Source organism: Sturnus vulgaris, chromosome 6 (genome assembly GCF_052056855.1).
Source record: "Sturnus vulgaris isolate bStuVul1 chromosome 6, bStuVul1.hap1, whole genome shotgun sequence".
NCBI classification, from domain to species: domain Eukaryota; kingdom Metazoa; phylum Chordata; class Aves; order Passeriformes; family Sturnidae; genus Sturnus; species Sturnus vulgaris.
In genome coordinates, this window is record NC_142248.1 from 44,734,893 (window position 1) to 44,748,693 (window position 13,801).

A 13,801-nucleotide genomic window follows, 5' to 3' on the forward strand; every position below is an offset into this window, starting at 1 on the left:
AGCCAGGCTGGGACAGCTGGGGGTGCTCAGCTGGAGAGGAGAAGGCTCCAGGGAGAGCTCAGAGCCCCTTGCAGAGCCTAAAGGGGCTCCAGGAGAGCTGGAGAGGGACTGGGGACAAGGGATGGAGGGACAGGACACAGGGAATGGCTTCCACTGCCAGAGGGCAGGGATGGATGGGATATTGGGAACTGGGAATTCCTGGATGTGAGGATGGGGAGGCCCTGGCACAGGGTGCCCAGAGAAGCTGTGACTGTCCCTGGATCCCTGGAAGTGTCCAAGGCCAGGCTGGACAGGGCTTGGAGCACCCTGAGATAGTGGAAGGTGTCCCTGCCCATAGCAGGGGGTGGAATTAGATGAGTGATTCCCTAATTCCACATAAAGATCAAATCCACATCCTCACCCTCTCCCCAGGCTGGGGCTACAGCAGCAGCACCTCAGCTCTGACCTCTCCTGGTTCCTCCCTCCCAGCTTTTGTTCCTGCCTTGAGGCTCTTCCCTCTCCTCTGAGGAGCAGCAGAAACTTCTCCCTCCCCCAGGTTCCCTGCTTTGAGGCTGCCTTAGAATCCTGGGATGGTTTGGGTTGGAAAGGACCCCAAAGATCATCTCATTCCAACCCCACCCTACAGCCTTCAACCCTTTCAAACCAGCAGGGCCCTGCCTGCCTCTGCTCCCCTGTGCACTGCCTTTCTCCAAGCACAGAATTCCTGCCCAGGAATCCACCACGACCACATCCATGCCATTAGGAGTGAATTTATGGAGTCCTGGACACAGCAATCCCACAGGAAAATCCCATTCTTTTGTTGGGAGGTGGGAACAGTTACACCCGAACATCCCAAAGCTTCCCACTCAGCCAGGAGCATCTTCTCTGGAAAGGATTTAGCACTCTTGACTTCCATGGAAGCACAAGAGCCAGCTGGCAGGTGACCACATCTAGAAAACACAGCAGATATCTTTATTTCCCTTCCCTGTGCTCATGCCAACGCTTTTTTTTCCAAGTCCTGAAAAAAACCTGACAATTCATTTTAGCTCCTTTTAAAAAATGAAGCTCCTGTACTCACGGGGGCCACCTGCAAAAAAGGGATACAGAATACACAGATGGAAAACAAACCACTGAATTCCCATTATGGAAATTAATTTTAAGAGTCACAAAGCATATTATTCCTGGAAATTGCTTTTATTTAGCAATTACGTTAACACTGCAAGAAGGCAGCTGGCACTGAAAACAAACAGTTCAATTTAAAAATCAGGGAAGGGAATTAACTGAAATTCCAGAGCACTCACACCCAAATATTCTCCACTACCTCCAATATTTAAGAATCCTCAATCAAAGAGTTCGGATTTTGCTTGCTGAGTAGAAAGGGGATGAAAGAGTAAAAGAAACCATTTATTTCTGAAGTTGTTTATATGGTTTTTTGCAAATTAAAGTCAAGCTCTGACAACCAACCAGCAGGGAAAATAAACTGAAGGAGTCAGTGACAATACTGAGATAGTATTTTAATTTGTTTTATAGGTTTTTTTTTTTCCTGTAAAATGGCTTGTACTTCCACAGGTACAACAGCAAAAGAAATTATTCCAGTCCATTTCACACGGTGTATAAAAAGACCGATTTTACAAATATACCCAGAAGTTGAACAGCTGCTCACACTGTTTTTAAGGTAAACATCAGCCCTCCATCACCCAGGGCTCGCTGTGGGAGAGGCTTTTCCTACAGCTGTGCTGCTTTCCAAGGGCTCTCCACGCTGGATGCAATCCAAGAGCAGAGCCATCCCCAATCCCCAATCCCCAGGACAGCAGCACGAGGGACTTGACGTGACTCGAGACTGGCTTGGCCACCAGGGAAGTATAAATATGCCCTCAGTGAGGGAATCTGGACAGACGCTGGTTTTTGGTTTTTTTTTCTGGTGTTTGGGTGTCCAAGCTGCTCCTGGTTTTGTTCTGCTGCCAATAAACAAAAACTGAGCAGCTCGGGCAGTCAAATTCCATCTTTACTGCCTGTCCAGGGTCACTCCACTGCTCTTCCCAGATCCAGTGTCCCCTGCACTCAGTGGGACACAGTTTGCAGAGCCACTGTGACTCCATCCTAGAAACTACCCCCTCTCCACCCCCCACCCCCCAAAACCAGCCTTACCTTCTATGTTTGTCCTTTTCCCTCACAACACCATGTGCAGACTTGTGATGAGTGCTTAGAAAACCCAGAATAACGAGAAAAATCTGCAAAAAGACACTGCAAGCCCAGGCTGTGTTTTGTTTTCCTTCCAAGCTGTATTTATTTGTGTACCTGCAACTGTGTGGATAAACAGAAAATGAGGAGCCAAGAACTCACAGGAGGGTGAAAAACTGAGGAAATGAAAAGGAAGAGCCAGGTCAGTTTTCCTACAAGGCTAAAAAATGGATTTAAATGCCTGCCAGTCCTCACCACAGCCAGGTCCCTACCAATGGTTCTCCAACCTAAGGGAAGTGTTAAGACTGTGGGATGAAGAAACAGAAACATTATGGTCTTAAAGAAGTTTCCTTCCACTTCCAGAAGAATGAAAAAAATGGTGAGGAAGCCACCAGCTAGTGCAAGAACACTAACGGGAGAGTGACCACAGCCAAACCAGATTTCCTATGAGTGGTGTGAACACTAAAATATAATTCAGTTCTGTTCACAGTTCCGTTGCAGTTTCTCACTATGACACACTCAGCATCTCTGGCTCCTCACTCAGGCTCTGAAGCCAAATCCTCAAATTCCAGGAACTGCTCATTAAAACACCAAGGAGTGTCTCAGTGGGAAGACCACGGGCTTTCCATGGCATCCCAGAACTTCCTAACAAACTGAGGAGAATCCTTTTCAGAGCATGGATGAGGACTGAAAGCAGGAACAGCTCCAGCCACATTTCCAAGCAGTTCCCGGCACATCTTTGCTGCAAGGTGGATCTGTCCCTACTGGAACCAGCTCAACCATGGCTTTCATCTCTTCTGATCCCCACTCCCACCCTCAAAATGGAAAAAAAAAGATTCTCCTTTAACTGAAAAAAAAATTGAAAAAAATTAATGAGCAAAACACAGTCTTGTGTGAGCTCTCCTGTATAACTGGACAGTAACTCCCAGTAAGAACAGCATTCACCACTCATTTTATTTAGACTTCAGTGTACTCCCAAAAAGCTGCCAGGAAAAAAGGAAGTGCTCCAGCTCCAGCGTGCATGGATACGACAGATATAATCTTTAAAAAAAAAAAAAAAATCAAGACTAGAAAAAAACTTTTGGTTCTAAGTGATGCAGTCAAAGCTGCTTTTGAGGCATTCAAAGAGAATCAACAGTAACAGGTGATGAAAAATCCTTGTGGAATACATTGCCAGCAGTAGAAATGGGATGCAAAGAACATCATAACACTGAAATAATGAATGAACTTGAGGGTAGTTCTCAAGTTTACTGACTCCAGTTTTATTTATCCACAAACTCCTTTTTCCTGTCGAGGTACCAGAGCACAGGAGCTGTTTATGGAGCTGAGGGAAGGTGAGGGCTTAGAGCTGAATGCTCCATCATTTCACCAGAGCAGGGGTTGAGGAAAATCACGTTACAAACTCTTCTGCCTCCCCAGCAAATCCAGCTCTGCGGGACTGACCCTTGATTTGAACAGCAAAGTCCCTGAATTCCATACAAACTTTGGAAAACTGCTTCCCAGAAAAGAATCCTGCCCTGCTGAGGCACACCCAGAGTGCTGTGCCCAGTTCTGGGCTCCTCAGGACAGGAGGGACACCAAGATGCTGGAGCAGGAACAGCAGAAGGCAAATCCTCCCACAAGGATGAAGGGAGTGGAGGAAAGGCTGAAGGAGCTGGGAATGTTCAGCCCCGAGAAGAGACCTCATCAATGTGTATGAACATCTAAAGGGGGGTGCCGAGAGGATGGACCAGGCTCTGCTCTGTGGGACAAGAGGAACGAGTAGGAACTGATGCCACAAATTCCTGACCACGAGGAAGAACTTCCCTGTGCAGTGACTGAGCACTGAGACCAGAGAGGGTGGAGTGTCCCTCACTGGGGATATTCCAGAGCCACCTGGACACAATCCTGTGCCCTGTTCTGCACGCTGGCCCTTCTTGAGCAGGGAGGTGGGACCAGATGAGCCCCTGTGGTCGCTTCCAGCCTTGCCAGTTCTGGAATTCTGAGAGTTTTCCTTCCTGCAGCATTCCTTGTGTTATACAGAACTGCTGACAGCAAAAGAAGAAAAAAAAAAAAAATCTTGTTTAAACAGTTTCAAACAGACACTTCCCTTGGATACCAACCATTATCCAGTGTTCTGCTTCACACAAGCCAAACACAGCAAGCCTGATGATGTGCTGTTTCCAGTGAGGATTCCTCCAACAGCATACATTCTCTTTCCACAGGGAACAGGAGGGAGGTGAAGCCCTGAAGCAGCAATTAAACTGCACCAGTGAAGGGAAGGAGCCAAGCAGACGGGGGAGGGAGCTGGGTCAGAGGAGACAGCACCATGTGCACACCCTGCTCAGCTCAGCCCCAGGGCTGCCAACAGAGCTGGCAATGGCACACACACAGCTCCAGGGCCTGAATGCAGGCAGGAGCAGCTCCCACAGGTGAGTCCCAACATCTCTTCAAGCAGCAGGTGAAGCCTTGCAGAGTCCAGCAGGGAGGGGGAGTGAGGTCACCTCTCCAGGTGAGGTATCTGCTAACCAGGAATGATGCTGCACTTGGCATCTGAGGAACCTGCACAGGCACCTCCCATCCAGAAAGCCAAAGGTGTTCCTTGCCCACCTGGGCTGGGCTGCCACTCTCCGTGGAGATGAGCCACAAGGTTGCCTTGTGGGAGTGAGGACTTGGAATATGGAAATCACAAGAGGATCTCTTTGAAAAGGCACTAGGAAGAAGCATAGAGTTGTAGGTTAACAAGGTTTATCCTGTTTCCAGTCACTGAGTGGGACAAAAAAACTGTACAGTTTGGGGTTTCTAGATAAAAAATGCTGCAGAGTTATATATTTTTTTTTTAACAGCAAAAGCATAAAAAGAAAAGTAAAGCTATTTTCAAATTATTAAAATGCTGAACATGTATACAGCAAAATTATATTAAAAACAGCAGCAGACAAAGTCCATCCCATCACCATTGGCAAGGGACATGTAAAATGTTTATAAGGTTAACTATAAAACAATTTTACAACCAAAATATGAACAGGCCAATTCAAGTATATATATATACAGAATATATTAAAATCATATAAATTATATATTTATACAAAGGGCACAAATATAGCAAAAAGCTATAGCTGATTAAACAGAACTGAGCTTGAATGATCCATTTCATCTAGAGATGTTATAGATTTCCTCCCAAATTCTTTTTTTTGTAAAAAAACCTGGATAGATTGATACCTCAGATACCAAGAGTACAGAAAGCATAAAGAAAAAAACCCACAAATCAAAGTGTTATCATTCTGCATGAAATGAGCCTAACAGTGGGCAGGGTACACCTCATATGAAATTCTGATTTAATTATTTCCATAGTAAACATTTATCAGCTCTCTTAAAAAGTCACGAATTTCAAGTGATCCACTTCAGATGTACCACCCTGGTGCATATATTTGATTACATTTGAATGTTGTTTGATTTGCAAACATTTGGGGGGGAAAAAAAAAGAGATACAAACACAACTCAATCTGCAAAAGAAAAGGTGACAGATGGCAGCAAGTTGAAAAGTGAACAAAAATGCTCAGCTGAACTGGAAATGATGCTCTCCCTTCTAGTGAAAATGCTTTAAAGTGAGCTTAAAAAATAACTTATTTAAAATCGCTTTTTTTATTTTATTTAAAAACATAACAGCAAATAACCGCAACGCACTGAAGCTCTTGAGAATCCAAACTGTCCCAGCCGTGGGCTTGTATTTAAACACAGACTAAGTGCTTTCCTGAATTCAGGTTTATGTAAAATAAATTCTGTACCAGCTGTACCTAAACCACCCTTTCATCACTGCAGTAAAGCCTGGACACGTCTCTGGCTCCACCAGGGTGCCCAGAGAAGCTGTGGCTTCCCCCTGGGACAGTGGGAGGTGTCCCTGCCCATGGCAGGGGGTGGAATGAGATGAGCTTTAAGGTCCCTTCCAACCCAAACCATCTTGGGAATCTGTGGCCTCCACTCACCCAAAGGTGCCGGGTAAGCAAAGCAGAAATAAAAAGGCTGGACTACACAGACACAGAACATCAGCTTAAATCCCAGAGCTAAGGATGGAAAAGAGTAAAGTGGTTTCACCAGATGCAGGTTAAATGGAAAAAAAAAAAAAAAAAAAAGACAGAAAATAATCAGCCATTTCCCAGACCTAATAGCCAGTGGATATCTACTACACTGAAAGGAAATCAATGCAAACAGGATTTCCTCAGTTTCAAGTAATCTTTGATGCCTTTTTGGCCAGCTGTGTTATACCATAATAGATATTTTAATAGCTTTTATTCTCTACACTTTAGGCAGCTAATTTTTCTCTTACATATCCAATTATCTCTAGTGAACATTCACCTATGGTTGTCCACACATTCTGCATTTGCTCCTTGAGAAACTATTCAAGTTAAATTATATTGCAAATTAAAGACAGTTACATTCTGTATGTTCCTTCTAGATTTGAAAAATAGGTTTTAAAGGCTTGTCAAAGTTTAGAAGAAAAAACCTTTCCATTAAAAAATCTTAGCTTAAAAAAATCGTTTAAGACACCTTTTTCTGTTCCAGGGTACTAATAAAAAGATTACAAATATACTACAATTTGACCAAGAAGACTCCATGAATATGCTGCTTTTGAGCATGCAACACCACTGATATCTGTCAAGTTCCAGGTATCAATGCATCCCAACTCCACCACGGTCCCTCCATCTCCCCCATCCCCACCCTTACCACCCCCTCTCATTAATAACATCATAAAAAAAGTTAAAACCTAAAGAGTTAGTGGCAAAAATCTTCACAGTAAACCGTCACAAGAGAAAAAAAAAAAAAAAAAAAAAAAAAACCCAAAAAAAAAAAAAAAAAAACTTTTATTGTGGCCATTTCCAAACGATTTCCTTCAGTCGACGGGGCCCTGAAAGATGAGCTTGACGCAGTTGTGCTCGCCGCAGAGCTGCGCGGCGCAGAAGGGGCAGGCGGCGTGGAACGCGTGAGTGCCGTGCGGCAGCGGGATCTGCGACCAGTACTTGGCCGACTTCTCGGAGCACACGTGTCCGCACGGCGTGAAGGCGTGCGTGGGGGGCCCGGCGTCCACGTAAAACCCGGCCTCGCAGCCCAGCCACAGCGGCACGTAAGGGCCGACCGTTCTGCACATGGGGCACTCGCGCTCGTTGGCTTCCGTGTCGCTGCGGTGGCCCCAGTTGTGGTAGCCGTGCACGTGGCCGCAGCTGAGGTAGGCCCAGGGCTGCTTCTCCTCCACCACGTCCTTGCGGTTGATGCTGGGGAAGGCCAAGGTGTTGAGGCCCACGGGGCACTGGGGCCGGGCGGCGTTGATCTCCTGCCGCAGAGCCTCGATGTGTTTCTGCGTGGGCGTGTGCAGGAGCCCGTCCGCCGTCCTCCACAGCAGCGTGGCCCCGCACAGGTCGATCAGGGAGCCGTCCTGAAGGATGTTGGTCTCGTTTTCTACCTGGGGGCAAGGACACAAGGGGAGGCTGTTTAGCCTGAGAAGCCATTTTACACACATCGCTTTCAGCACTGTTATAAATGAGAGACCAAAGTCTCGATATTCAGTAAAATTTAGATTGTTTTATTTGATATAAGAAGAGCGAGCAGCGGGCTGGGGAACGTGAGGGGTCACTGCCCACTCCACGCTCCACCCAACCTTGGTTTGCAGCCTCTTCTTATACTGTGGGTTCTCGTTGTTCACAAATTCACAAAGCCTTTGGGTGATAATCAGTCACAGATTGCCATCATCCCTGTAGATGACCACCAGAGAAGTTCTGGGAGTCTGGTTTTTGGGATAGGCAGTATTGATCAGACAAAGGCAGGAAGGGCTTTTTGGAAAGTCTGATTATGCAAGCTGGTAGCCGATACAACTTATTTGAAAAACATAACATAACATATTATAATGTAACATAATACAACATAAGGTGATTTTAAACAGAATTATTTAATCATATAATTTCCTTTATCACGTGTCCATGCCTCACTTCAGAGCTTAGTATTCTGGTTTATACAAACCCCAATGCTTTTGTGATTAACACGAATCTTTTATCAATTATTACAGCACTAACCTCGGTAAATGCTGCTGAATTTTGTCTCGTTGCTGTCCTGAATCCACCTCACCTCCTAACCTACATCTAGGATTATAATGAGCCCCAGTCTCTTATTCTGTGCTTGTACAGGGGATTTGCATTTGCAGTTGCAACACAAATTATTATACACAGTCTTTGGGCCCTTAAGCATGCATTTTTTTTTCTCCAATATTGATTCTCTGTGTCTCTGTCATATTTCAGTAAGTCCTGATACACTGAAGGAAAGACATGCCATTCCCTGAGGGCTGCATTAGCAGATTCTCTCCTGGAATTCTTTGCCCACATAGACTGCCAGAAGCTGCTCACACGGTCAAAAAAAAAAAAAATAAAATAAAAAAGTCCTTTTTGGATAAAAACTGTCACCCAGGACAGGCAAGCTGTCCCACCTCTCAGATTTTTCTGGGGTTGTGGCAAGGGTCAAGCATTTTGCAGAAGCAGGAGCTCCCAGAGAGTGCCCCAGCAGCAGCACAGGTACCTGCATGGCTCAGCACTGCAGCAGACAGAATTACACCAGTTCCATTTCTCAGGTGACAAATCTGAAGCCACACAGGCTCAGCTTATGAACAATTACCCACCCCACTCATTAGGCCTTTTATTTAATGAGGTATTCGAAGCAAACACAGCCCCAGTGTGCACTGCCTAAAGGCTTCTCTCTGATTAAAAGCAGGTACTTAAAACATTTTCAAGGGATTATGCCAAACACACAATGCACTTGCCTGAAATATTCTTTATTTTAATGTCACAAACATAAGCAACCTGTGCTTTTGGTATCAGTTCATTAACGATGAATATATATATTAAAAAGGCTCTGTATAAAATTAAAGAGAAAAACAGACCTACTGCCTGGCTTTATGCACAGAAAGTATGCAGAAAATGCCACTAATGCAGAACAAATAGCCAAATACAAACAAATATATTAAGTAGGTCACATGAAATCATCACATCTGCCTAAGAACACTATGAATGACAACCAATTTAGCATTTACATTTTAATCCAGTTTAAATTCACAGATTAACTGTGGATCATCCTTGCACAAAACACCTCAGTGGTACAATACAGAATACAGCTAAGAGGTCACCAGTGAAATGTAATTCCAGCAGAAAAATGCAGTGGTTTAAGTAGAGATGAGAGAAGCCTCGATCTGATGCTCTTTTCAGATAATTCCTACACAAACAGCAAAGCAAAAAGCTCCCTCGTATGCAATGTGTTCAATTCATTATACAGCCTGCATTTGGTTTTATGAACCCAATCAACGAATACTGATCACATCAATACCCGTGTGCCATGCAATTCTATTTAAATGAGAATTCAACTCATTTTGGATGCAGGGAGGGGGATTCATTTGTTTTGCTGTGCCTCTCTTTAGCAGCACTAAAAAGGTGTTTTGCTAACCACGTACAAAGGCTGCAATTGCCACATCATCTGTCCAGGTCCCCAGGCAACGTTTGCCTGCCACCATCAGTGTGACAAAGCAATTTATGTCCTGCAGGGTGTCTGCTGAAAGCAGAACAGCCCAACTCCATTCCCCTAACTCTTTCAGCAGTCAGTTTCCTGCAAAGCCAATGGCAGAGTTGCAAAGTCAGTTCATTGAACTTCTCTCCTGGTTTTATGTGTCACAGGTCCCTGGCAGCTGAAATCCCTCACTTCTGGGAAAGGCAAAGCCCATCCTGACTCACAGGAGAAAACAGGAATATACTTCCAGGGCCCCTCTTATCTTCCCAGTGGCAGGTAAATCAAACAGAAGCTGCCTTACCCAAACTGCTTTTGCACAAAAGTGGACTCTTCTGGAAGTACTGCAAAAGACAGCTCTGCATGCAGCAACTTCCAGACATCCTCATGCCCAGGAGAACATTTCAGAGATGGAGACCCCAGAGCAGAATTTATTTAGCTATTACACTCTGTGCTATTTCAGTTGGAGAAGCGGCATTACCAGAAAGTTATGAGTGCTCTCCCATACAATCAGTAACAGAAAAGCAGTGCAAAATCTGCCCTAACACACAGATTTAGATGCTTGTAGTGCCCACTACTCAGAGACAGTCACCCTGTACCTGCCTCCATTCCAAGCCAGGAAAATAAGTACCCCTTGATTAATCTGAGTTACTGTAACAGTGCTGGGAGTTTTGCACCACTTTAGTGGTTTGTCTCAGTTTCTTGTGCCTTCACTCAGAGCCAGGATTATAAAATATACAAAGGAAACGAATTTTCTCGTGTTTGGCCTTGGTTGTTTATTAAATCTTATCAAAAGTACAGAAAGTTCAGCAGCACTTCCAGCTACCTGCTAGAAGTGGGAAAAATGGAGCCAGATCCAGTTGCTACAAGATCTCTTAAAGCTAAACAGTCCAATAGAGAAATAACACCTATATTATTTATACTTTTAATCCAATAACTAAATTCTCATAACCCTCAGTGTGGCACTGACTGACCAACCAGAAACTACTGCCTGAAATGAAGAAGGAAGATGAAGACTGAGACACCACCCAAAATCTTCCATCTTGTCCCATGTCTATTACTATATTATAAAAACCTCAAATACAAAGCCCTTCACCATGTGCAATCACACACTTCTATTTCACTACACCCCCGTGATTTTAACTCCATCACCCAAATTTGGAGCCTTCTGCACAGGCTCAGGTCCAAAGCAGCGTTCTGCAGGGGGCCAGTGCCAGAAAGCTCAAAAAAGCCCAGGGTTCTGGGATCCAACAATTACCTCCCACTCACCAGTTTGCCTCTCTGCTGAGCAGACCTGGTCTCCCGGAGCGTGTACACGTCCCCACACACCGAGATCTCCCGCCACACCCCGGGCTTGGACTCCTCGGTGAAGCCTCCTTTGGGATGCATGACCAGCACCCCGTTGGTTGTCAATCCATCCATGTGGCCATCAGGGTTTTTCCACTTGGCTGCTTTTTCCTACGTGTGACAGTCACAGTGACTATCAGAAAATACATCAAATCAACCTAAAGAAAACCCACTAACAGTTACTGAAGTGAAGTTCATTGTTAAAGACAATTATGACCACGAGTCTCTGCTGGTGATAACTCAGGCACATAAAACTGCAATTTCTACTTAACGCTGCAGCTGGTGCATTGGAGTAATAAAAGTCTAATGACAATGCAAGTTATCAACCAGTACAAGGAGATTTGGGGGCTTGAAAGCAACAGAATATAAACCAGCTTGCTCATAACATCATTATTAACAGTACTTACACCAAGAAATATATTTTTAGATGAGTCAAAGCCAGCTGCAAAGATCCTTGCTGTGTATGGTGGGCTCCTGTCACAAACAATCCTGCAGGCAAATCGGGAGATGGTGCTCTGGGTAATCTGGGTTTCATCATTATTTTGATTTCCTGAAATAGTATCTGTTACTACAAAGTCTATGGGGCTTTCTGTAGACCTCCCAACCTGCAAAAAAAAAAAAAAAAAAAAAAAGATAATGGTTTAACTAGAAATACCCACAGAAATATGAAGCATTGAGGACAAAGTTTTGCCAGGTTAATACTGATGACATCAGTAAACTTCTGTCTATTGAATTTTTGGATGGCAAGATCCAACCAGAGACTAACCTGCATTTTCACATTTGTCCTAGGCAGAAACACATCACGGACATGGAATGACATATTTTCACTTACCACAAGTGATATTCATGCTTGCTTGAAATAGATCAGCACAGCTGATCTGTTTGATAAGAGTATTGTCACCAAAAAAAAGTATTATCACCTTGCTATTTCCTCATCCAACCACAGCAAATTACCTGCCACTACATTCTGTCAGTTAAGGAAACGTTACCTTGGATTGACAAGTTTTATTCACATTTTCCAGTTCCACATATATTTGCCATGAAAATAAAGGACTTTTTTTTTAGACCCAGAACTAGGTTATTTTGATATGTCATAACAAAGAGCTACCCACCTTCATGTTTTCAGGATTTGTAGTCCCAGAAAGAAAGTTTTCAGGCAAAACCCATCATATGATGAAATGTATTCCTAATCATGGACATGTATGACTAAGAGAATTAAGAAACTTTCTTGAGTTGAGAAGACATGAAACACACTTAGCAGTAGACAGGAAGGTTTTTCTATCTTGTCAGCTAAAAATTTTAATTCTAAATCTGGAAACATCTGGGACAGAAAACTTCATGACTGCATTGATGGAAAGATCTGACTGGCAGCCAGACAGTGAAGCTTTATCAATATTTCTACAGGCAAATTAGTGTTACACCAACTTGGAGCTTAAGTGAGAAAGTGGAGCTGAGGAACAAGAAGTGGAACAGAATATTAATTTTACAGCCACCTTAGGATCAAATAGAATTAGGAATACTCTTCACATGAAACTACCTTCAGTATCAGGTATCTACACTGATATTAAATAACCTCCTTACTAAACAAGATCTCATTGTCTCCCAAGAAGTTCCATTCTGCTCACATCTTGCTCTTGAAAGCCAGCTATGGGGAGCCATGTATGGTTCCATCATAAACAAACCTGCCTGTAAACTAAACCTGCTTTAAAGAAACATTGTTCAAGACTCAAGGAAATTAATATTATCAACACCTAAGCCTTGTAACAACTGGATTGACAGAAACAGCACAGAGATCTCTCCTGTACTTCTCTCCTGCTTCAAGCTCTGCTTTGCAGGGTTTCACTCTAACACATGTCAAAATTCCTGTCTCCAATGACACATCCAGTTACTGTCTCCTGTATCACAGGACTCAGCACAAGCAGAAAATGGGATGAGCTCCCTGCACAGGAAATACTCAACAAGGCCTAATCAAAAGTCTACATTTCAATTTCTCACAGAAAGTGTCTACTAGAATACCCAGGAGACAGAGTTTAGAAACTATTTAATATGGGATATTTCTGATTTATGTAACTTGACAACTTGAAGCTAAATCTTACAAAGTAATATTCTTCTTCCTTTTACAGTATTATTTCTACCAGGCTTCTATTTCCCATCCAAAGCAATTCCTGCTAAGAGTCAGCACTGAGCAGCAGCAGCAGGAACCTCATGAATAACTTCTGACTATTCTCTATCTGTACATGGAGTCCCCTGAAGGATAATCAATAACAAATATGAAATTAATTTGTTCATAACAAGTTTCTGCCTCTTGCAGTCTCTGAAATAAATCATTCTCTCGAAGCTTTTAGATGCAATTAGAGAAAAATCTGCCTCATTTTTCCTTAAAGGATGACAAAGCACACAAATGTGTGCTCCCAGCCTTTCTTACATCACACTAAATCATCCACCATGAAATTCAAATTTGTTTGGATGGATGTAACCATTAAGATCTATAAACAATGCTTGTATGTGCTTTTTTAAATCTCTAGAATGATATGTAGTATTTTGTATAAGCATTTAAGTACTTATCTCATTTGTGTCACAAGTATGTCTATGCAAAATCAAGTATTTTAAGTATTTGGTTTTCTTCCCTTTTCCAGCTGAGAAAACCTTCTAGAGGATCAGTCTCGTGTATTGTGCTACTTTTCAGAATTTGAATTTATTTGAAGAAGTGGCCTTCAAAATCTGCCAGTTTTCTCAAGCTCTGTATTAAATCAAGAATTGGGGTTTGAGATTACCTGAAAAG

The 13,801-nt window shown here is 43.4% G+C and overlaps 1 protein-coding gene across 1 annotated transcript in view; it reads right to left on the bottom strand.

Annotated features, from left to right (window-relative positions):
* Positions 1-1,152: 1,152 nt before the first annotated feature.
* Positions 1,153-13,801, bottom strand: part of PELI2 (pellino E3 ubiquitin protein ligase family member 2) — a 70,064-nt gene continuing 57,415 nt past the window's right edge. Inside the window, exons 4-6 of the mRNA XM_088166374.1 lie at positions 11,427-11,624; positions 10,942-11,130; positions 1,153-7,594 (exon numbers count right to left, since the gene is read on the bottom strand). Of these exons, the coding sequence (XP_088022500.1) occupies positions 7,028-7,594; positions 10,942-11,130; positions 11,427-11,624 (954 nt within the window). The 3' untranslated portion in view covers positions 1,153-7,027. The remainder of the gene's footprint in view (positions 7,595-10,941; positions 11,131-11,426; positions 11,625-13,801) is intronic.